At 39.0% G+C, this 24,756-nt stretch overlaps 5 protein-coding genes across 7 annotated transcripts; 2 read left to right on the forward strand and 3 right to left on the reverse strand.

Annotated features, from left to right (window-relative positions):
* Nucleotides 1-1,852: 1,852 nt before the first annotated feature.
* LOC126610656 (MAR-binding filament-like protein 1) lies at nt 1,853-4,136 on the forward strand. The gene is made up of 7 exons (XM_050278761.1): nt 1,853-1,950; nt 2,152-2,321; nt 2,408-2,470; nt 2,564-2,583; nt 2,977-3,038; nt 3,260-3,396; nt 3,498-4,136. The coding sequence occupies exons 1-7, from the start codon at nt 1,878-1,880 to the stop codon at nt 3,771-3,773; spliced, it is 801 nt and encodes a 266-aa protein (XP_050134718.1). The 5' UTR covers nt 1,853-1,877; the 3' UTR covers nt 3,774-4,136.
* Nucleotides 4,137-4,183: 47 nt separating this feature from the next.
* On the reverse strand, nt 4,184-7,024 carry LOC126610655 (type I inositol polyphosphate 5-phosphatase 4-like). 2 transcript variants are annotated; one of them, XM_050278759.1, is made up of 9 exons: nt 6,872-7,024; nt 6,522-6,723; nt 6,334-6,424; nt 6,129-6,242; nt 5,459-6,040; nt 5,281-5,319; nt 4,924-5,187; nt 4,512-4,701; nt 4,184-4,396 (listed from the first exon to the last, which is right to left on the reverse strand). In XM_050278759.1, the coding sequence occupies exons 2-9, from the start codon at nt 6,616-6,618 to the stop codon at nt 4,274-4,276; spliced, it is 1,500 nt and encodes a 499-aa protein (XP_050134716.1). In that variant the 5' UTR covers nt 6,619-6,723; nt 6,872-7,024; the 3' UTR covers nt 4,184-4,273. The 2 variants fall into 2 exon arrangements, with proteins under 2 accessions (XP_050134716.1, XP_050134717.1); XM_050278760.1 differs by lacking the exon at nt 5,281-5,319.
* Nucleotides 7,025-10,835: 3,811 nt separating this feature from the next.
* On the reverse strand, nt 10,836-11,666 carry LOC126612223 (uncharacterized). The gene has a single exon (XM_050280584.1). The coding sequence runs from the start codon at nt 11,544-11,546 to the stop codon at nt 11,043-11,045; it is 504 nt and encodes a 167-aa protein (XP_050136541.1). The 5' UTR covers nt 11,547-11,666; the 3' UTR covers nt 10,836-11,042.
* Nucleotides 11,667-13,842: 2,176 nt separating this feature from the next.
* Nucleotides 13,843-17,623, reverse strand: LOC126612222 (uncharacterized). Of its 2 annotated transcripts, none has more exons than XM_050280582.1 (4): nt 17,532-17,623; nt 17,214-17,390; nt 14,537-16,243; nt 13,843-14,001 (listed from the first exon to the last, which is right to left on the reverse strand). In XM_050280582.1, exons 1-4 carry the CDS (start codon nt 17,547-17,549, stop codon nt 13,969-13,971), a joined length of 1,935 nt encoding a protein of 644 aa, XP_050136539.1. In that variant the 5' UTR covers nt 17,550-17,623; the 3' UTR covers nt 13,843-13,968. The 2 variants fall into 2 exon arrangements, with proteins under 2 accessions (XP_050136539.1, XP_050136540.1); XM_050280583.1 differs by lacking the exon at nt 17,532-17,623 and adding an exon at nt 16,396-16,453 and having other exon boundaries at nt 17,214-17,525.
* A 1,675-nt stretch (nt 17,624-19,298) lies between these two features.
* LOC126610424 (inactive LRR receptor-like serine/threonine-protein kinase BIR2) lies at nt 19,299-21,446 on the forward strand. Its single transcript, XM_050278472.1, has 2 exons — nt 19,299-21,217; nt 21,440-21,446. Exons 1-2 carry the CDS (start codon nt 19,539-19,541, stop codon nt 21,444-21,446), a joined length of 1,686 nt encoding a protein of 561 aa, XP_050134429.1. The 5' UTR covers nt 19,299-19,538.
* The last annotated feature ends 3,310 nt before the right edge of the window (nt 21,447-24,756 follow it).

Below are 24,756 nucleotides of genomic sequence, written 5' to 3' on the forward strand. Positions count from 1 at the left end.
AACACATACACACACACACACACACACACATATATATATAGATATATATGAGATGAATAAAAAAAAAAACATGCACAAAGGCAAAATACTTTTTGTTTGGAGGGAAACATTGTGGAGGTTGAATCTCACATTGAGAAAAAAAGAAATATTGCATGTACTTATAAATAGTTAAACTACTTATATGAGTGAAACTCAACTGCAACACATGTTTCACATCATTCAATTTGTGTTGTTTACATATTGAGTTTCAAAATTCGAAACTTTATATATTTATAAGTAGTTAAAATACTTCTTATATTACCAATATTTATGAAACCTCGACTTCTCCAAGAAGTCCAAATGTATATCAATAATCCCTTTGCATTTCCGTTGTTGAAATTATATGCTTCTTGATAATGGAAACCAGCAAAAGTGGATAAAAATAGTACTATGACAGTTATGTGCCGACATCCCACCAGCCGTCCAACATGACCATGCAACAGCTTTTTCTGCAGGCACATCTCTCTATTTCGAATCCGAATCTTTGCCGGATTCTTTTTACGAGAATTTCGAGAATTCAGGAATCGTGTCTGTTCATCATAAATCGTGCAATCAGTAATTATTTTAAATCTTTTCATTTAAAATTAAACATAAATAGTATCTGATAAAAATTGATCGCACGATATACGATGAACGAATACGATTCACGGATATCTAAAATCCTCACCAAAAGAATCCGAAAAGAATCATTCCAGCAATCTCTCACCTCATCCACCCAGCACATGAAAAAAAAAACAAAACAAAAACAAAAAACACTGTTACGCAACCGCGATATATGTATTGTGTCACCACTTCTATTGTAAGGCTGAATCTCTCCTACCGCCACTTAGGGTTTTGGCTAAGTCACCTTCCATTTCAGCTTCGAATGGAATGCAACCGGACGGTACCATTGCGGATTGTCATGACATTACTATGCAGAGATCACCTCAACTTTTAATCACTCCATATTGGACTCATAGGTGGTAATCTAGTCACATAGATACAGAGATGAAGCGATGATTTTTATTTTTTTGTATTTTTTTTTTATAGAAGTGTGTTAGGCGAGATTAACTATTTGTCAGTGTGCAAGACACAAACCATCTTCCTAAAAAAAAAAAAAGGACCGCACATCTAAAGACTCAACGTATGCCAAGTGTTTATTAGAAGCACATATATCCATTATATCCATAACTAAAACACTACTACACATGGTCATTTCGGGGACATTCAAAGCGTAAAACCTCGAATATATGTGTAAACGCGCATAAGCACTTAAACTCGCAAGGAGTAATGCTAGGGAGACCAAATTTATAAACTAAATTTTGCAAATCAAATGATGTGGATGTTGACGATGGCTGAATTATTACATAAGTGTCGATTAACGTGCTTATTTCCTATTGGTGACACACCATTTGGTTTGCAAATTTGATTTAAAAATTTGGTCTCCTAGCATTATCCAACTTGCAAACGCACCTTTATTAAAAGTCGAACATGACCTATTTTTCCTAGTGCTGGTAGTGGGCCCTTTTTGGGCTTGACCATCAAAATTTAAATAAAAGAAAAAATTAATGAAAATGATTTGAAAACTTTGAGTTTTAATAAAAAAACAAAAAAATGTTGTAAGTAAATAGTACTAGGAGTGACTTTTTAAAGTAAAAATGTCATTTTCGTTAAAAGTGAACGGTACAGAAAGTGTTTCGTTAAAACTCCCTTTAATAAAAGGGTAATGGGCCTAGTCTTGGGCTTGAAAGACCATTATGAATTTATGATCTCGCATATGAGAAAATAGATCCGCGGTCGAGTGTGATGATCTGAGACTGTTTGAGTAGGAAGAAGCGCGAAACAGAAGCACACAAGTCATGGCGGGAAGCGACGCTCGGAAGCAGCTCCTAAACTTAATTAACGATTTCGCATCTGAAAAGTCGCACGGAGGTACAGTTCTTACCTACACACCTTTTCCCGTTCTGCATTCGCTACTCTGTTTGGTTCCCGAGAAAATGTGGATGAAAAGGAAAATTTGAAAAATCAATTTTCTCGAGAAACGAGCAAGTAGAGTTCCGATTTTTTTATTTCACTAAATTTAGCTAGACATTGAACTGAAGAACTTTAATGTGCACGATTTGAGAAATACAGAGCGAAGAGTGGTAAGTCTGAGGAAGAGAATCGACGAGCTCGGATCCGAGCTGGAAGTTGCAAATGCAGAGCTCGAAGAAGCGAAGCGCGCCAAGGAATACACCGAGCAAGAGATCAAAGGCTACGAAGTTGAATTGGCGATGAACGAAGCAGCAATTCAAACGCTGGAGGTTTGTTCGTTATTTTTGTGCATTTTTTGAATTGAGTGATTTTGTTCTTGATGTGATTAGGTTTTAATCTGATTTTTGAAATTCAGTTGAGGATTTCTCATACACAAGAAGAGATTTCCGCCGTTGGATCTGAAGTCGAAGCTCTCAAGGTATTTGGAATTTCAGTTTCTTGTAATTAGTTAGCTAAAATGTTTGGTTACTGATCCTCATTGTGTTATTTTTGTGCTTGGATCTTGCAAAAGAACAAACAAGCTGCTTCGCGGTAGGAAATTTTCATCTCAATTGTTTTTCGATTAAATTCCACATCTCCATTTCTTTTCGAAATCTAATTGCTTTCCTATTAATTACTTTCAGTAATTGTTTATGCAGAGACGAGTTTATAAGTGAAATGATTTAGATAAACACTAAGATAAGGTTAGCTTCATTTTAGAAGGAAAATGTTGTACTTGTATGCTACATTTTATGCATGTAACGAAGAAGAGGAGGCGTTTTCGTAATCTTGACAGACAGTTAACTGAATTTTGCTTTGATCAGTTTTCACATTTTATGAATTGATCGACGAAGCTGCAGTTCTTAAGAAGTTCACAAATAATTTGGAATGCGTGACGTATTTCTGGTGCCCCATTATAGTCTACTTTCGCATTTGTGAATGCAGGAGGTTCCAAGAGTCAATTGCTGGCCATATTCATGAGGAAGAGTACAGTGGAAGTGCAGAAGGTGATGGCCTGTGTACGTTTAGCCATTTACCAGAAGAATTGATCTCGTAACAGGTGCTGTTCCATCTTATTCCAATTCATTTGTTGAATTTTCTGTTTGTTATGGATTAAAATCCTCCATCTCTCGTTACTCTTCAAAAGAAATCTCTCTCACAATTGGAACAAAATGATCCCATAATGTAATGTGGGTAGAAACTGAAAGAAATTGCAATTTTGTTTCAGAAGAAGATCCCAAGCTAGGAAAGGAGGAGGTTACTGAAGGTGATTTAAGAGAACTTGAGGATATGCTTGCTGGTGTGGTGTCTCAGACAACCAAAGCGGAAGAAGAACATGAAGCTGAACAGAATACTCAAAAGCAGGTGAAGAAATCGGTCTTTGAAACATTACAAATGGCTAACTTTACAGTTTGATAAAAGCTTAGCTTAAGTAATTGGATTGTCTGGCACTTCTGCCTCTGCAGGTCCAGCAGGCGCTGAGTGCTTGCAGAAGGGAGGTGTTCTTAATGGAGGAGACGTTGAAAGCAACGAAAGAAGTGCGTGATTTGACAAGATATCCTTTTCAAGAATACATTGGTTACAGAAATTGTTCAATGCTTAAGCACAATCATAAGAACAGTTGGCTGCTTGAATTCTTCATCGTTTTGAAAACTGCCATAATTGAATGCAACAGAAATCCACATCGGCTATTTGTACAAGCTTCTTGGACAGCTTTCTTCCTAAGTGAATGCCTGTTTTAGTTAGTCTAGAATTCAATTGCTATGTTGGATTTTAAGGTCTAGTTTTCCGCTGAATGCCATATTTGTGAGCATGACCTACATATGTTTTGCCTTTGACGGGAAACAAGCAGACTTCAGAATTGGAACAGATCTGTGCTACCGTTGGTGAGACGTTGCAGAGCAGATGTCTGTCCCAGTTGTCATTTTGACAACGTGGAGATCCTGGGTGGATTGATTCAGTCAAGTTAGGCAAATTAACATTTTGTAAGTAATAATCTACTTCACATAACTACACTTTATATGTTCGTTTAACCTAACACGTAATGTACTGCAAATGAGAACTTGAAGAACTATAAATCTATGGCACTCTTACAGAATTTATCAGTGACCGCAGTTTGCCTCTGACTTTGTTAAGGTTCCGTACCGCTGAATTTTCATTTTAAACCTTTCTATATATTATTTCAGCTCATTTCTATTTATACATTTGAGAGCATGCATCGAAGAACACAACTTGCTAGACACTAGCTGCAACCACTGTCATCTATATCTATACAACTTGCATTTCCTGTTGGTGATTCTTCTATATCCTTTAAGATCATTGATAATAATGTAGAACTGGCCTCTTCGTCACGGTCTCTCTGTACCTGCATTGGTAAATGTATTCTCATTACTCAACAACAAAAGCTTCATCTCCTTATAAAACTCAAATTGAACGTGACTATAGTGTACTGATACTTGACACTGTTAGAGAGAACTTACAATTTCTTTAAGAGTTGGTATGATGGGAAGAACGGTATGAATTGAAACCATTCTTGGATTAGTAGATTGCAGTACGTCTACCTGTGTTGCGAATAGGGCAGAGACAGGGCGATGGTCAGAGAACTTACTTTCACTACGGAAATAAGAGAGCTGTGTCACTCCTTTTCCATACCACATAATTCTATCGCACCTGCCACCATAATCAAATTATCTCTTTAGTTTTTATGTCGCAGAAGAAAGAAAGTTAAGCTGTTTGTAGATAAAGGCTCGTGGGAGGCCTATCGGGGGTAGATAACTTAGTCTAGGGTAGGTCCTCATGAGTCTCTAAGGTAAAGCTATCGCTGGTCTATTGTGTTGTGGCCACATTTATCTGTGAGAGCTAAACATCTAGTAGCATGGTGGTGGTTCTTACCATGCTGGAGTCCTTTGCTTCTCTCCTGATCTGCTTGGAAGCCCACCTGAATAGCGATTGCAGTTTGATGAAGAATACTTATAGGTAGGTGCAAATTCTAAAGCTCCCTCCATCCAACCCTGAAATGCCCCACCATATTCCCGTTCCATACGAAGCTGATCAAACTCTTGCAATGCTCTCCAGTCTAGTTTCCTTATCAGCTGCCTGGCTGAATTGTCCTCCAAGTATAGCCTATAGTTTAGATCCCCAAACCAAAAAATCCGACTGTTTCACAACAGAAAAATTAGCTCGTTAAGGATGACTTCATACATTCTTCGATAGTTTTAACTCATCAAGTTAATTGGGTCAGCCAGATACCTTATTGGTTTTGAAATCTGGTTAATTTTTGACTGACTCCTGTGAGTATCGAATTTTGATTACTTACTAAATCTTGCTCGGTATGCAATATAGTTATATTAAAGCAAAAAAAATTTGAACTACTAGTTGTCAAATTTGTCCTTCTATCATTGTCAGTTTTAGGATGAGGAACACCTACTCGTGTCCTAAGATGGTGAGAGGATGAGGAATATCGTCGTTTGAAGGCGATCGAGGGAAAGAAGTTCGCTTGAAAATCTCTGCGACTTGATGATTCCTTCTGCCTTCATCTCCTTTCTTCTCACCAGAAGCTAGATGGGCTACAACGAAGCAAAAACTAGTTCCTTCAATCGTCATGCTAACTGAAACCGAGCCTTTGTTTCCCAAATAACCCATGATGCCGCAGGCCACGGAACAAACCTTAACATTTGAAATGTCATATTTTTTTACCAATTCACTTTTCATCCATACAGTAATGAAGACTCCTACCATCTTCTTGCTTGCCATCAGCTTGTACTTGCTCACACTCCTTGGCTTTTCATGCAGGGTTCTTGATTGCTCTCTCGTGATTTCAGGTTCGGGTTCGGAAACTTGCACGTAGTGGTAGTTCTCACTTGAAATTGGATTCACAATGGGCGTCAACCAAGGGCACCCGAATTTTTCGTTGAGAGCTTTTCCTATCAGCAGGTTCCAGTTTCTTGCTTCGGTTGGGTCTTCCGCTCCTATCACATTTCGGGCCCTCAAAGGTACGATCTCCTGAAATCTGCAAGCAAAATTACTAGTTTTGAGATTCTAGCTTGTGATATCCTGAAACTATAAGTAATGTTGAGGTCGAAATTTGTATAACATACCCGAGAACATACATGTCTGCCGCATCATCCTTAAGATTCAGCCACTCATCCAAATCTACTGCCAAGCTCCCTACCGGAGACCGTCCGGCAACATTCCAAGTTCCCACGAAGATTCTAAAACAAACGAAAATGGTTATCAGACGGAGTACTACGAAGATCATACACTTTCTCGTTGCTTTGTTTCTTCCATAAATCGAAAAATTACCTCAGCTCACTAGTTGAAGTGCCTGGATCCATCTCCATGGACCGAAAGAGAATATCATCCAAGTAATCTCCGCTTTCATCTTTGCACCCATCTGAAGAAAAGTTGAGTAAACTTCAGTCCGGATTGAACTTACGCTGTGGGAAGAAACAAGAAGTCGATATCAGATGCATAGATAGAAGAAACAAAACCTGAAACTTGACTCAGTTGATAGGGGTCAGCTCTCTTATGCTTTCTCTTGAACCACTTTCTAAACCTTCTCCTCGATTTATGATCCTCTCCGTCCATCCCTAACCATCCCGTCTTTCGTTGTCCATGCAAGCTGTTCCTGCACCTTGCTGATCAGATGAAAGCTGTTCCCCTCCTACCATGGCGGCTTCAAGTCGCATTGCTCTGGACACGAAAACAAAACGCGGATTTAGCCGTAAGATCATTGTGTAACCCGCCGTATTCGCAAGGATTTGAAAGCGTAGAAACAGACAAGCACAAGAAGCTGAGGGAAAATACAGATCCGGCGGCAAACAAAAGAGAGAAAACATACCGTGCGGGTGAAGTAAAAGGTGGGTTGGAATTAGGATAACAAATGGAGGATTAATAGGGCTATGAAGAAAGATATTGGCCTCGCAGTGATTCTATCATTTGGTTGGTTTATTAGGGTTGGTTAGGTTGGTGCTTGTCACGTTGGTGTTGTGGGATTTCTGCGTGACAAGTTTATTACATGTCCAAATCAAACAATTTAAAGCCAAGTTATAGGCTAGTGGTCCAAGTCCAATCAACAAGCTAGAATCTCTTTCTTCGTACGTTGCTGCCCCTTAATTACGAGTTGAGATTCTCTTTGAATTTTAAGTTTGAAGCTAAAGAATTTCTGAGATTTGGATCACTCATTTTAAATTGTGTGATCCTCATTAGCTCATTATGCTGGCTCATTTCACACAAACCATGAGTTTGAATCCCTCTTTCTCTCTCTTCAATGGCTCGGATTTTTGGGTCCTTGAGCTCCGGACATAGAGATTAAGAGAGGATCTTGACTCCTTAATTAAACGAAATGAACCTAAGGAACCAATTCATAGTGTTTTTGATTAATCATTTGTTTGACTTATACTGGTTGTCTATCGATCATTGATGAATGTACGTAAATTACTGATCGATCGTTGTACTGCATATTTATGAGTGACCCTTTGAAAATATGATAAGCTAAGACAGTTGTAAAGCTCGTATGTAAATAGGTGTTAAGCCAATGATAGAAACGAGTCTCGCGAAGGATTAAGCTTAAGGACTCTGGTTTATATATGATAAGTTGTTGTAAAAACCCCTAACAAGGATTAATAGCCAAAAACAAAACTATTAATGACAGATCATCTCACCATCAGTCCATGTGGGAGCATGGATATGTGGCCCATAGTAGTAGTAATGACACTAGCGACTTGTACGTTTGAATTTATTGTGCAAGCACATGAAGTACATAACATGACAAAACAATATATACACGAAGATTTTTTATGGTGTTCTAGAGCAATTTTGAGGTCTTTTAACCGTTTAAATTTTTAATAAGAAAATACAAAAATCAAAGTGAAACGGTTAAAATCAAAGGAAAATTAATGAAAAAAGTTTGAAAACTTTGAGTTTTAACGGTAAAGATAAAATAAAGGGTAAATTGAATAGTAGCAGGATTGATTTTTTAGTGTAAAAATGTAGTTTTTCGTTAAAGTGAACAGTACCGAGAGCTTTTCATTAAAGTTTCCTAAAATCAAATGGTCCCTTACTATAGTAGTGGAAAAATGTTAAATTTTTGTATGATAGTGTAGATTCGTATTTAATTTGATATTTAATCTAACAAAATTTATCATTATAACAGATCACAGTTTTTGTCGGCTGCACAATTTTGTTCAATTCATTTTTTTTTGGACTTGGATTGTCTGCCCTCCTAGTTGTGGTGCCCTTCCATGCCCTCCTATTTTGTACGGTCACGGTTAAGTCACGTTAATATTTTATATTTTTATTATTTTTTGTCTTATTATCTTATTAAAAAATTAATATAAAATATTGACGTGGTTTAACCGTGACCGCACAAAATAGGAGGGCATGGAAGGGCACCATAACTAAGAGGGCAGACAAGTCCTTTTCTTTTTCCACCCAACTTAGCATCTAGGGTGGTCTTTTAAGTAGGCCGGTCGGATATCATCTGGTCCAAACTTATCCTCAATTGCAAGAAAAATAAATAAAAAATCCAATTTTTTATTTTTTATGGGTTTCTTTTTGTTGAGGTTCAATAATGTAGACACAAAGTACAAAGTATTAATTTTTAATTTTTTTATGGGTTTCTTTTTGTGGAGGTTCAATAATGTAGACCCAAAGTACAAAGTATTATCATACTGAAAATATATCAAATACAAAGGGTCTCGCGCCTTTTTTTTGACGACTAAGAAGTAGGAGTGTGATATTCACATCCTTCATTTTACTTTTCACATATTTTTTTAATTTTTGGTCGTTGGATTGGATGAATTGAAAAATATCAACGAACAGAAATTAACAAAGGTGTGTGAGAAGTAATTTAGGGTGTGTGGATAGCACATCCCAAAAAGTATTATTTAAGACATTCTCCTTCGATTAGATAATTGTTTGGGTCTAGTTTATAGAGAAGCAATCTTGTTGGCGGATATAATTACCAGCATAGGATTTCATTTTAATGATTTCATATTTGGGACGGGTCACTGCCTCCTTATGGCGACGGGTCACTGCCTCCTTATGGCGAAAAGTGCCCATCTCTTTGATTCCATCGGAACTGAAGTCATTCTATCTAATGTATTTCCCTTTTTTCATAAGAAAAATAATAATAAAACAAGGTATATATTTTTGTTGGATACATGGAACGAAATAGATGCGATTCCAGTACCTTTCTACCTCAAATTATAATGAATCCGGATCCTCTTTGTGAAGATTCCAAGGATTTGTGAATCATATCCGTTCATTGTACATCGTACGGTCAAAAATTATTTTAAATATTTTTATTTAATGTTAAATACAAAGAATACTTGATAAAAACTAACTGCATGATGTACGATGAACGAACACGATTTACGAATCTCCAGGATCCTCACTAAGGGTGCATTTGTTGCACCAAACTATCTCGGACCGGATTAACTTTTAGGATTAAGCTGAACTGGCTTAGAATAGATTAAGCTGGATTAACGTAATGAAGCGTTTGATGCTATGTCGGACTAAAAAAAGGATAATGAAAACAGTGAAAAATGGACCGTATACAATCATAGCAACACAATTTCATGCAACAACATCATATACTAACTAACCTGCAATCAAATCCTAAATTGAAAAATACGAAGGAGGAGAAATTGCAAATTAGCTCATAATCCAATCCATAAGTTCGTTTTCTATATAAAAAAACCAAAGATTTCCATGCCCAATTCAAATCAAACCAAACAATAAATCCACACTGCCAATAAATTTCCCCTAAATGAAAAAGATTAAAAAAATAAAAATAAAAATTGTGGGAAAAAATGGAAAAAAGCGAATCAGTCTATCAGACCTCTGCCTAATTGAGATCCTTCATATCTGAATCAAACCTCCAGCCGCAAGCCCACCATAATCTCCTCATCTAACCTCTCTTCTCCGATGAACCATCCTCATCCCCTCTTCCAATCGACGTGAATGACCATGCCGTCGGCAGTGAAGAGCTTTCTATGGCAGACTCGGCTTCGCTCTCGTCCTTTATGAAGTCGAAGAAGTGCGGAGCCGAAAACAAGTACATCTAGTCGACGATCGTCGCCATCGCCATCGATGGGTTGGTCGGCGAGGTCAGTTGACCAGACCAAAACAAAGAAGCGAGGAGAACAACTGGATGAGGACACGAACGGTCTTAGCAATCCTGTGCTTATTAGGGCGTCTCGCTAAGACCTTCTAACTAAGGACTTAGTCGGCTCTAATCTCATTAAATCTATTCCTGCATGTAACAAACACGATATTCGATTAATAGCTAGTCCAGTCCAGACCAAAAATATTTAGTGAAGGCAAACAAACAAACCCTAAAAGGATCGGAGAGGATCATGTTGGAACTATAATGAGATGCTTACTTACTCCTCAACCTTCCTTCACTGGGGACCCATTTGCTTCGTTTTCCAATTATTAATCATCAAATTACGATCTTGCCCTCCCATTTTAGCACCCATTTTCACAGTATTGAATACCTTGTCAAGTGTTTGGAAAATTGTTTGGGTGGGAAAAAGAACCTTAGTTAATTGTTATTGTTGCTACCCACATATGGCGGGCTCGGGTTCGTATCTATATTCTTCTCACGTGATCTCGTACATAAGAAAACATTTTCATCATGTGAAAACATAGATAAAAATAAGAATATATATCATAATACACACAAATCTCTTTACAAGGTTATAATATAAAAGGTACACTCAAAGTTTTGGGAATAATATTCATACACCTCGTTTTACTTTTCACTTTATTTTTAATTTTCAGCTGTCAAATCTAATGAATTAAAAAAGATCAAATTGTACATTTTATTTATTTATCTCTATCAAAATGTTGTAAAATCCAAGAATTTAATCAAGATAAAAGAGTGAAACTTTTGATCAAGAAAATGGAAAAAATAAAGAGTGAACCAAGATCAATAGCTTAAACAGATTACAGGTTTGAACATCAGAATGCTGATTTTTTGAAACCCTAAACCCTTCAAACCTCAATCAATTTCTTGCATCGGAAACCAAATGCTGCCGGAACATAACGATGAAAGCTTCCACTTTCTCATTCAAATCCTCCTCCGACAGCTTCCGAACCTCCTCCTCCTCCTCCTCCGTATCGTCTTCATCCCGCTCTTGCTCGCTCTCGCCGCCGCCGCGCGCTGAGCTCTTGCACATTTCATCCTCACATTCCTTAACTTCTTCAACCGCTTGAGGAGCAGATTGGCACCGATATTCTCTTCTCTTCTTTCCCCCTCCATTGCTTTTGATCCCTTCGCCATTGTCGTTTTCGCAATCTCGATTCCGATTAATATTTGAGGTCCCGGAAGAAATGGAGGTGAAGACAATGGCTAGGAGGACGAGGTTGAGCAGAAGGAAAACCGACGCCCGCCATTGCTCCATGAGAAACACCATTAATATAACACGTTTTAAACATGCCATTGCCACAGCTGCTCCTGCTGTGAACAAAACTGTGTTTACTCTCCCACTCTCTCTCCACTTCTCCATGTGATCGATGCGTTTGGTTTTTTAAGATGTTCAAATTCTACATGTATAAATTGTGATATCATCTCTTTGGTTTATATACACCAAGGGAATGAGATTTATCTAAAAAGAAAAAAAAATTCAGTGTGTCGAGAACACGGTCACGAATTTGTACTTGGGCAAAGGAGCGGATTTTGTGGGATTTGTGAGTGCGCTTCACTTTTCAGGGGCCAGCTGTGATGATCAGAGAGACATGTCTTAAGCTTGCTTGGGGAGGGGAGACATTTAGACATAAATCCACTAAAGCCTGCAGTCCCTGCACTCCATGTACTTCCCATCAGCAACCTGCACTGGAACCATTTGAAGGATCCGGATTCTCTCTTCTCTTATTTTTCTTCTCTTTCAGTTTCTTCCTATTTAAACGTTCTCGATTAAGTTGCGTTAACATCTTGTGATGATTTATTTACAGAGAAAACGACAAGAAGGAATGAGGTGGGGAAGAGAGAGGATTTGGATGTGAGAGAATCTTACTCCCGTTATGATATGATTTCTCCTATTTAGATTTAGCCTTCTAGCTAGTTCATGAAATATTCTTGCATGTAATCAGAGTATATGTTTATCATTCTATCTCACCTGTTACGTGATATTTGATCATGAGAGTAAGTACGATAGAGGACATCCTCAATTACCCTCAAATGTTTCTCTTGATTTTGGCAATTTAGCTGGGCTTAAATTCTCAAAAATATATTCTCAATGAATGTTGTCATAGTCAGGCAGCCTTGCAGTTCTTATCAAACATAGTCTTGACAATTTCTCCTACTTTAGATTTAACCATGCAAGTTTCTAATGTTTGATTTTGAAGACATCCGTAGATTTAATTGAATATATATATATATATATTCATCACGCCATCTCATCTATTACGTAATTTATAGTAATATGATAAATGAAATTATGCAACAAAATATCGTGTTAACTCGAAAATTTTCCCTTGTTTTTGGTGCTTGGCTTTAATCCAAGTGTGCCCAAACAAGTATCATTACTTTTTGGATTATCAAGATCGATCTTCTACTTGATTCTATGAAATTGAGAAAAATAAATTATTTGATTTAGATTTAAGATAAATGCTAATGAGGCTTTGTCACTTGATAATCAACATTAATTGTCGTAATAATATTATAAAATATTATACAAAAAATATAAGATAAAAAAGAATTCTATTTTGAGAAAAGCAAAAATTAAGGGAAGTAGGAATCACTTACCAAGGTAAGGAAAGGCGCGTGCCTTTTTACTCGAATCCGAAGTTGGAAGTTGGAAGTTGGAAAAGAGGGACTTGCCGCGTAACGGAGGGGCAACGGAATTATGGAACGTGAAGGTCGAAAAAGCACGCCTGTTTGCTTCATCATCAGAAAACGACCCCACATGCCACCGTAATTACATCACAACCATCGGCAGCTGCTGTCATTGTCAACACCAGACAATCGTTCTTTTGGTTCTTTTCGGTTTCTGGATTTTTTTCAAATTTTCATAGGAAGATGAGATATGCTTTACTAATAAAATATTAGAGGGAACACAAATTGCCTTCTCTCTCTCAACCAGGCAAAATGGCCTCACTAACTCAGATTTCAAATGTTTTCGGATCTCTGTCCAAAGCCGAGGGATCAAGAAATTTAAACTAATCAATTAAATTATACAGTCTTTAAGCGGCCTAAATCTCTTTCTCTCTCTTGAAGGGCCAGAACTCTTTGCTCCATTAAGCTTTCGACACAAAAATTAAGAAAGGATTTGAATTCATGAACTCCCACCAAGTATTTTTACCTAGACAATTCCCTAGTTCTTTGGAGGAGTGTTTTGCCTTTGTGGCTCAACAAATCTCATTTGCTTAGCAGTTACATTAATATGGTCCAGCCAACCAAACCGGTCGAGCTGAACCTGGTTTGGTTTGGACAAAAAAATTGCATGGTTTAAAATCGAACCGAACCGGACTGAAATGCAATAACCAGCTGTTATGCTGTGGGTAGACCTTTGGAATCGAATTGCATCGCTTTAGATTGCACCCTTTTGCGGACCAAAACAAAATAAAAAAGAATCAAATAAGAAATGGCCCAAATTTTCAGAAACTAGACAGCTATGAACTGGTTATTATTCTTTTGGCTTGAAATGTGATATTCTAAATCTAAACTAGTCTAATCTACGAGGGATTGATTTGGGTGCAAGCAGGCGGACACACCTGCCTTTTGCCAAACTGACCTAAATAAGACATCTTAGGGGAAGTTTTGACAGGAATTGAATTTGTCACCTGTTAGCTTTGGCACCGGTATTGGATTTGTAAAATAGCATTCAAATGCAAATTAGAAAACTAACAGAAATGAACGGATATTACTGCAGATTTATAAATCTCTCTCTTGCCCTCTCTCTTTCGAAAACTACCTCTGATCGGGGGTTGTTAATCCCATCTCTTCCCAGACAACGATATGAGCTGCCAACAAATGAAAGATTAAGAGAGATCAATCACCCCGTAGCAGTAACTTAACAAGCATATAGATTATAGAGTTATAGAGGCTACATAAGATACTTCTAGTCCCCAAAAATAAAGATTTTACAGACAAACCATATATCAAAGCATAAATATGCGGAGAAAACAGCGGCTAAGTTCCCATCTTCAGCGATCATGTTAGAGTTCTATCCCTGGGAATTAAAGCTCTACAACATACTTCAGATCATTTCAATTAAAGATCCTGAGTTTCAATGAAACATTAAAATATTTGACTCTATTTGTTGTGCTCTATGAAATTTTAACAAATATGTGCGAGTTGTAACACGTCGTGGTTCATGATTGCCTAATCGAGCTACTTTCCTCCCCAGCCTAAGTATTTCCCAAACACAGTGCAAAGTGACCTTAGCAGTTAGCCGTTGGCGTGCTAATACAATTCACAGTTATGAAAAACAAGGTCAAGCTATCTCAGTTTCAATTCAAATTGAAGGAGTGAAGAAAAGGATTGTTGGCAACCAACCTGTCGAGCAACCTGAGCTAGTCGCCGGCTGTCCCAAGATAATTCATTTGTCGTTTGTGGCTGTTGTGCAACACATTCTTTCTCTTCCGTCCTCCTCTTAGCAGTGTTCTCTTCAAAGGCAGCAGTTTCACCAGGGTTTCTTGAGGAATTCTTGCGCTTCCTCTGGAAAGTGTACTTGAGAAGTCTGCTGTTGTCCACAAGACTAGGAGAACCATTTGATTGTTCTGATGCTCTCGCGTCTTTTAATTCAGTACTCATCAATGATGCACTTGTATCTTTTAATTCAGATTTCATCAATGATGCATTCACATGTATTAATTCAGAATTCATCAATGATACTTTGACAGTTTTTAACTCAGAGTTCATTAGTGATACATCAGCAGAACCAAGGTTGAGTGCAGAACTCGGAGCCTCTGAATTCTCCATAGCATCACTTTCCGTCATCAACACAGGCACATCTATCAACTCCATGTCCTTGTCTGCTGCATCTTGGACAGCTCCAGATCTATTGATCCCCTTCATGCTCACATTGACACTAGCTGACCCTGATATAGGATCCACATGACTTCCAATTAATGTCAACCCAGGATCCAGACGAGGCAATGGCTTCATCTTAGCCTCATTTTCAGTTGTGTTTGGTTGATCTTCCCAAGATTTCAAACCACCATGATGTAAATATGCAAAAGTCCTGCAGCGGGAAAGAACAGAAGACGGCTGATCAGTACTCGTGAGTGAGGTTGTAATGCCATCCTTACTTTTCATTTTCCTTTTTCTTTTTCCCTTCGGAATATTCTTAACTATGTCCATGAAATAGCAGCTACTATGCTGCAAACTTTCTTCCAACTCACTGGAACTTCTTGTCATGGCTACATTCTCGGTCTTGATAGAGGGCAGGATGCAAGCTTCTTTAGGGGATCCATCATTTCCATTCAGAGAATATATTCTGCAATGAGATTGAACAAAATTTGGTTGGTGAGATTTCACGAGCTCACTAGGACGACATCGGCGTGAAGTTTTGGATTTCCCAAATCGAGTCTTTCTTCTGCGTAATGTGTGTACTTTAGCATGACTTTTGGTTTTTCCCACAGATAACCCATTAACTACTTCCATGCTGTTGTCGCTAAAAGAGGGCGAATTACACCTTTCTTCCTCGTCAATTTCTTTGATGACCAACTCATTCTTCCCAGGGGAATTGTGATTGTCTACGTATCCAGAAGGCAGCACTTTCTCATCAATTAAGCTTCTTTCAAATGCACGGATTCTCTGTGTACACCCATTTCTGAGCAGCTCTGGCTCCTTACGGCTCATGATTATTGAGGCAAGGTCAGAGTCAGGGGCATAAAATTTATCCAATTCAGGAACACTTAACTGCTCACTTTGTTTCATTTCATTAAAGAACTTATGCTCAATACCTCTATTTACTTCGATGTTCATTGGGCCTGAAGTTGGAACAGTTTCATGTCCTGAACCTGAAGGAGATAGTATGATGGGCTCAGGTGTCGGATTGTCAGAAAATGATGTATCTTCCCTCATGATTTGTTCGTCCAAAGGCTTCACTTGGTTGTTATTTAGCCTCTCCAATTCACTCCATACTTGTTTCAATTCTGATCTCAGATCAGTTATGATATCCTCCGCCTCTTGGAGCTGCGCTTCAACCTCTTCAATCTTTCGTTGTTGGCTCAAAGATGTTATCTCCGCGTCACTAGTCTGCATCAATTAAAATATCGATTAATCCAATATAAAAACACTTATAGTAAATACAAGGAGTAGTGATCAGTAGAAATTCCGTAAGGTAAAAACTAAAACTCTTTGTATCACTCAATTTGCACATGTGTTATTGCAAAGAGAATCTAAAGAACCTTCAAGCAACACCAGACGATGCCAGTATAAACCACCAAACATCACAAAGGGGGGAACCTGAAAATTTAGACAAGGCATAACAGATACATCACAGGAGTTTAAAAATGTGTAGATTGATTGAACATCAACAAGGAGCTAACATCAACAAAGAGCTTACTGCTAAACAACGACATTGACATTCCTAACAAGTAGTTAGCGTTCAGGAAATGCTTTCTTGCTTTTCGGGAAATTTAATTGCCTTAACAGAAGACGCAAAGAATCCCACTTAGTGGGAAAAGGCTTTGTTGTTGTTGTAACAGAAGACACAAAGAATCCCAACTTCAAGTGTCAAGCTTCTTCAAAGTTCAAAATATCCGAAAATGGCTTCTTTCACTACTACGAATCACGATTACTCTCAAATCTAACACAGTCACATTCCATCCAAACTAGATTATAAAGATTCAGAGCTTAAACATTAACAAAGAGCTTTCTTGCTTTTAGAAATAGAAAACTGCTTTTACAGCAGACAAAAAGACACCCAATTTTGAAAGTGAAGCTTCATCTAAGTTCAATAGAACAGAAAATGGCCTCTTTCGCGAAAACGAATCGCAATTACAACCTCCAGAATTCAAACACATACACATTCCATCAAAAAAAAAAAAATCACAAAGATTCAAGATTGATGATTCCATTTAGTATAGACAAATAAAAAACCCCTCTTTCCAAGAACAAGAATCCGATCATCAAAACTGGTTCAAAAAACAGAACTTTCAACTTCAAGGATGCAAAATTCAGAAGGAAAAAAATAAAAGAAAAGAAAAATAAGAAAGAAACAAACCTTGGAATCGAGCATTTGCTTTAAGCGGCAAAGCACGCGAAGCGCTTCGCCTTTCGTAAATTGCAGATCGTGCTGGTACCGAAGAGCCTTGCGCTCCGACGCCATTACTCTCGCCGCCGCCTCTTTCGCCGTGTTCAGAATTATCTCCGCGTACGCCTTCTTCAGAGCCACCATTTTCTGCACCATCAACAGCAAAACAAAGTAAATCAGCGCCGGATTTCACAAAATGAAATAAAAAGATTTGAAATCGAGGCGGCGGGAGTGGCGGAGATGGTAGTGGCGCCACCAGTAGTAGTGGAAGGTGGTTGGGAATTTCACCTGCGCCTCGTCGTCCATTTTCTCTTGGGGGGAGTTTTCGGTAGTTGGCTGTATTGCGTGCGCCCATGTCCGTTAGGAAACTGAAAGTCCGTTCTCTATCTAATTTTACCTAATTGCCCCTTAATTCAATTTGAATTACAATGCTTTGACCGGAAATATTATTTCGTTGTATTAGAATACAGCCACGTGAAATTACTCGTCAAACTTGTTACAATACGCAGAGACGATTGAGGTGATATTTTCTTCTTTTATGATGTCGTAATTAAACATCCGCTCATAACACATCAAATAAACTGTTATATCACGTGATTATATTTTAGTACGATTTAGTTTACACAATTAGTTGGTTTGACCAAACATTTGTACGTCAACCTTGTTCTATTATGAACGCTTCTAAGTTTTGACATGTCACATTAGAATAACGACCTCATGTGTCAAAACTTCTTCGTATAAAGTTTCACGGAATTGGATCCTCTCCTAAGCCCAAAGAGGGGATCCTCCTGACCAAGGAACGTGGGCAGTTGGATTTTCATCCAATGATTATAATTATTATAACTTTAAAAGGACCCCTTATTTGTAGTTGTTGGATAAAAATCTAATGACCCATGTTCCTTGATCAGGAGGATTCTCTCCTTGGGCTCAGGAAATGATTCAATTCCAAGTTTCACTATGGGTTTTGGATTGCTACGATGACATTTAGACTAAATTATTAAATAATATATTATAAAATATTAAGGGATTGGAAATGACATTCATAGGCATTGAAATGCATGTGAAGAAATTTATAAATTTTATATAAAATGAGTCATTTACAAATTTATTGTAGCATTATGGTTGGGTAATGCTATTCACACATTTATTTCTACCTTTCACACACCCTTATTAAATTTTGTTCATTGATAATTTTTTTTTAAATTCATTCGATCTATGGGAAAAAACTAAGAGAAGTATGTTAAATGTAAAAAGAAGTGTGTGTATAACATCATCCTTACCAGTTTCTCTCTGTAGACAATAGAATGTCACAAGAGTCTAAGCATGCCTTAGTAGTTAGCAAGGCTTTGAAATTAATATGACGTTAGAAATCATAATGATATGACCAAACTAGAAGCTAAACAAATTAGATAATGAGAGATTTTTCAGTGTGCTCAGCATAAGAGGTGGTACATCATATGTCATTAATCATTATGTAAATGATGTAATATGTGTGTTAAAAAGTTAATAACCTAAAAAATAAAATTTCTCACCACTTACATAAAAACACTTGATATATCACTCGTTTTTCTGTCACAATAAAAAAAAATTCCATGATAAGTAGAGGAGCAATACTAAAGATAAATTCCAACCCAATATACTAGCCACTAGCTAATAGCTAGTGGCAGTCAAAGATGCATATTGCCCAATGCCCAACCCTGATTGGCTGCGCAATAAAGGACAAATCATCATAAATAAAAGGGAACTTTAACGAAAAGTATCCGGTACTGTTCACTTTAATGAAAAATCACATTTTTACACTAAAAAGTCAATCCTGGTACTATTCATTTTATCATTTATTTTGTCCTTATCATTAAAACTCAAAGTTTTCAAGCTATTTTCATTAGTTTTCCTTAGATAAAACTCACATTAATTATAAACTAATTGGAAGTTAGTTAAACAATTAAGGAAGTATCATATTCAATTCATTTTGTAGTGTACTAGGCACCCCTTTTGGTCAAATAATCCCTCAATTAAAAAGTAATTAAATTGAACACCTGTCCACTAAACCAAGAAGAAATTCAACCCAAGATTTTACAAGCAACTCATTTGACTGGATTGTACTGATAAATTGATAATTTCAGACTTTCAGACAGAGAAGCAGAGAAGTCAATGGCCCTCGTCTTGTCTATCGCACGTTCTTCTTCCTTTACAGGATCATACGTGCAAAGTTGACTGAAAAGTTCGGACCTTTGAGCATTTCAGACATCACCAAGAAGAACCCACAATTTGTTTTTCCTGCTGAATTGCCCGGATATGGATTCCCGCATCGCCAGGATTTGGATTCCGGTACTGTTATGGGGCTGTATGAGCACCCATTTCTGCTCTTACGCCGCCGTGGTCGAAGACGACGTGAGGTGCCTTCAGGGGCTGAAGCAGTCGCTGAATGACCCGCTCGGAAAGCTGGCGTCTTGGGATTTCAGGAACCACACCGTCGGATTCATCTGCGATTTCGTTGGCGTCACCTGCTGGAACGATCGGGAGAATCGGATCTTTAGTCTGGAGCTCCGAGACATGGAGATCACCGGCGAGGTCCCGAAGGATATCGAGTACTGCGCCAGCCTCACGAAGCTGGATCTCGGCGGGAACGAGATTTCCGGGCCGATTCCCCCGGATATTTGCGATTGGTTGCCCTTTTTGGTGACCCTCGATTTGTCCGGGAACGACTTCTCCGGCGCTATCCCGCCGGACCTGCAGCACTGTGAGTATCTGAACATTCTGATCCTTTCGGACAACAAGCTTTCGGGTCCGATTCCCTATGAATTTTCTAGCTTGGGTAGGCTTAAGACGTTTTCAGTGGCGAATAATAAGTTGAAGGGGTCTATCCCTTCGTTTTTCGACGGGTTTGATAAGGCGGACTTTGCCGGGAACAGCGGCCTTTGCGGCGGGCCTCTCGGGTCGAAGTGTGGTGGTCTGAGCAAGAAGAGTGTTACTATTATAATTGCTGCCGGAGTTTTTGGCGCTGCGGCGTCTTTGCTGGCTTTTTTGGGGCTGTGGTGGTGGTACCATGTGAGGCAGAGTAAGCGGCGGAGGACGGGAGGTTATGGTGTTGGGAGGGAGGATTGGGCTGAGAGGTTGAGGGCTCATAAGCTTACTCAGGTTTCCTTGTTTCAGAAGCCACTTGTGAAGGTTAAGTTGGCGGATTTGATGGCGGCTACCAATAATTTTAGCCCCAAAAATGTGATCATTTCGACTAGGACAGGGACAACTTACAAGGCTCTGCTGCCTGATGGGTCGGCGCTGGCCATTAAGCGGCTTAGTGCTTGTAAGCTCGGTGAGAAGCAGTTTCGGTTGGAGATGAACCGGTTAGGACAACTTAGACATCCGAATTTGGCCCCCCTTTTGGGGTTCTGCATTGTGGAGGAGGAGAAGCTTTTGGTGTACAAGTACTTGTCGAGTGGGACTTTGCATTCGTTGTTGCACGGAAGTGGTGAGGGATTGGACTGGTCGACTAGGTTTAGGATCGGTTTGGGTGCTGCCAGGGGACTTTCTTGGCTTCACCACGGTTGCCAACCTCCGATTATGCATCAGAACATATGCTCCAATGTGATCCTCCTCGACGAGGATTTTGATGCTAGGATAATGGATTTTGGATTGGCAACGCTCACGGCTTCTGATTCTAAGGAGAGCAGTTTTGTTAACGGAGACTTGGGAGAACTTGGTTATGTAGCTCCAGAGTATCCGAGTACTCTGGTTGCTTCACTGAAAGGGGACGTTTATGGACTTGGAATTGTGCTTCTGGAGCTGGCAACCGGGCAAAAGCCTCTTGAAGTCAGCACTGCTGATGAAGGTTTCAAGGGTAATGTAGTGGATTGGGTGAATCGTCTCTCTAGTTCTGGTCGAACCAAGGATGCCATCGATAAAGCTCTCATCGGAAAAGGGCATGACGAGGAAATTTTGCAGTTTCTGAAGATTGCTAGTAGTTTCGAAGACATGTTTTCATTATGTTCCAATACTTTATAATATATACGTCATTCTATTTTGTAGTTTATAATGAAATTATATATATTTGAAGTATAAACAGACACTTATTTACACGAAATATATTAGATTTACTTAAAGCGGGACAAATCTTGTAACATCCCACATCGCTTAGGGGAGTGAATCCTGTAAGCCTTATATGTATATCTCATTATATACGTCATTCTATTTTGTAGTTTATAATGAAATTATATATATTTGAAGTATAAACAGACACTTATTTACACAAAATATATTAGATTTACTTAAAACGAGAAAAATCTTGTAACATTCCACATCGTCCAGGGGAGTGGATCCTGTAAGCCTTATATATATATTCCCATCTCTATCTAGCACGAGGCTTTTTGGGAGCTCACTGGCTTCGGGTTCCATCGGAATTTCGAAGTTAAGCGAGTTCGCACGAGAGCAATCTTATGATGGGTGACCTACTGAGAAGTTCTCGTGTGAGTTTCCAGAAACAAAACCGTAAGGGTGTGGTCGGGGTCCAAAGTGGACAATATCGTGCTACGGTGGAGTCGAGCACGGGATGTGGTAGGGGCTCGGGCCGGTATGTAACAATTTCGTATCAGAGTCAATCCTTGGCCGGAAGTGTGCCGATGAGAACGTCGGGCCCCTAAGGGGGGTGAATTATAACATCCCATATCGCCCAGGGGAGTGGATCCTGTAAACCTTATATGTATATTCAAATCTCTACATAGCACGAGGCCTTTTGGGAGCTCATTGGCTTTTGGTTCCATCGGAACTTCGAAGTTAAGCGAGTTCGCGCGAGAGCAATCCCATGATGGGTGATTCACTGGGAAGTTCTCGTGTGAGTTTTCAGAAACAAAACTGTGAAGGCATGGTTTGGGCCCAAAGCGGACAATATTGTGCTACGGTGAAGTCGAGCCCGGGATGTGGTGGAGCCTGATCCAGGGTGTGACAATAGGTGTCGAAGCAGAGAAGATATAACACGAAATCACTGGTAGGGAAATTCCTCGTAGCTCAGATCGTATTCCTCGTTATAAGGTCTTGAATGGAGCGCAAAACAAACGTGAGTGGACCAAGTTTATATATATATATAATAATAATAATAATAATAATAATAATAATAATAATAAAACTGTTATCAACATATTAACCCCTTAGGTTTTATGAAAACACATATATCATGATCGACATAGGTTTTCCGAAACCTAGCATGTCGTGCAATGTCTCAAATCATAACTTGTATATATAATATTCACTAGTGAATGTCTAATAACCCTCATGCCTCATGCCGGCTCGCCGGCTCCCCATCTCTGAGCAGATAGTCAGAGGAAAACACATTATAGGCCCCATGCCGGCTCTTTGTCCTATGCTAAATAGCCAGAGGAAACACACTCCAGGCCCTATGCCAACACCAAACCATCGCCTGGGACGGATCGGAATATATCCATACGTCCCGTAACGGAAATGACCACTAGGTAAGTACAAAACCATTGAACATATATATATTGAAAAACAACTTTATAGTATAAAGTCATCCATCATCTATACTATAAAGAGGTATTTTAAACATGTTCTAAATATCATATCGTCATCCATCATATATTTTATAAGAACACGGGTTATAGGAAAAATAGAAGTAATTCAAACTAGCCTCAGTAAGCATGTTATCTCAAATCGTTTCATAGAACATAATTGTTAAATCATTATTTTCATGTATGCATTTCTACTATTAAAACGTGCATTTTTAGAAGGGGTCCACTCACCGTACATCGTTGGTGCAAAACCATACCGAAAAGGAATAACGGAATCACCGCTAATAATCACACATATTCATATAAAGGAGTACATTTAGTCAAACTCTACTCAAACGATTGAATTTGGGAAAACGGACTTCAGAAATGGGTACAGAACGTCGAAATTAGCCTAGGAGAGGTCTCAGACGAAAACAAAAAAGTCAACCCGAAAGTCAAAGTCAACGGTCAATGGTCAACGTTGACCGGCTTAACAGTCATACCGAGTCAAACGGGTCTGGGCTTAGGGTTGGACCGGGTTTAAGGCTTTAGGGTTGGGCCAATTGGGCCTAAGGGTTTGGGTTTAGATAATTAGGTGGGCTGGTTCTTAGGGGTTTAGAAGGTCTCTAGGCTCGGCCCAGACCCACACACGACCTGAGTGCCTAATTAGAAAGGGTTTAGGGTTTAGTCAACGGGCCAAATACCCTAAATGAAACGGCCTGAAGGCCTTTTGGGTTTTTAAGGAATTAAAATAAAAATAAAAAGGGAACGGGCTAGGGTAATGAGCTGAAACAAAACGGGCTTAAGGTCTGTGGGTTTAAAAAACAGCCTGAAGGCCTTGGTTGAACGAAGAAGAACGCCGGAGCTTCTACAACTCCAGCCGACTGCAAACGCACATTCTAGACCCTGATCTAGGTATCAAATGAAGAACTAGACGAGATGAGTGTTTTTATACCTTTGGTTTGCGTAGAACGGTCGGAGGTGATTGGAAAATCCCTCGACAACCACGGGCTCGTCGGAGATGGGTGTGCCTTCCCCTGAGCCGATCTCGTTCTATAATCTTGATAAAAATGAGCTAAAACTTAACAATTTCATTCAAGCTTCGTAATAGAACGAAAAGAGAGGAAAATCCAAAACTTGCTTAACCGAAAAAACGAATGAATCTTATCGGAGAGTTCCTGGGTTCCATCGCTCCTCACATTGACGGGAGAGAGAGATGGCGGAATGCTAATGACGATGATGATGCGTGAACGATGGTGAGGGTGTGGGTGTACTTGGGTGTTCACAGGTGAAAGGAATTGAGAGGGATGAGAAGGTTTCGAGAGAGGGAAGGGAGAGTGAGTGCAGAGACAGAGAGAGAGAAAGGAAAAAGGGGTCACAAGTAGGGGATAGAGAGAGAAACGTGAGGGGTGATGGGGTGCTGCCACTTGGCAGTTTGAGGATGAGAACAAATCTCCTTTTTAGATCTTGATTAAGTAAAGGAATAGGGTCCAAATTGATAATTCTATTAATATTTGGGGAGAATTATAGAATTACATTTATAAGTGGGGGTGAGTGTAACAATCTACCCCCCGTATATAAATTTCGTCCCCGAAATTTACAACCTTAAGCAAATAAAAACGGATACTGACTCCTCATCAAATCCTTCGTTTCCCACATCGCTTCCTCAGCAGCGTGGTTCCTCCAAAGCACCGTCACCAACGAAATAACTTTGTTCATCAACACTTTATCATGTCAATCAAGTATAGCCACTGGTTCTTCGACATAGTTAGCATCCTGATTCATTTCCAGCGGCTTTAACTAAATGATATGAGAGGGATCTGATACATATTTCCTAAGCATAGAAATATGGAAAATGTTGTGAATCAGTGACAACTCCGATGGTAGCTCCAATCTGTAGGCAACTGCACCAATTCTCTCAGTAATCTGATAGGGACCAACGTATCGATGACTCAACTTTCCTCGCTTACCAAAACGAACAACATCCTTCCAGGGAGACAACTTCAATAACACAA

Source organism: Malus sylvestris, chromosome 17 (assembly GCF_916048215.2).
Source record: "Malus sylvestris chromosome 17, drMalSylv7.2, whole genome shotgun sequence".
Lineage (NCBI taxonomy): Eukaryota > Viridiplantae > Streptophyta > Magnoliopsida > Rosales > Rosaceae > Malus > Malus sylvestris.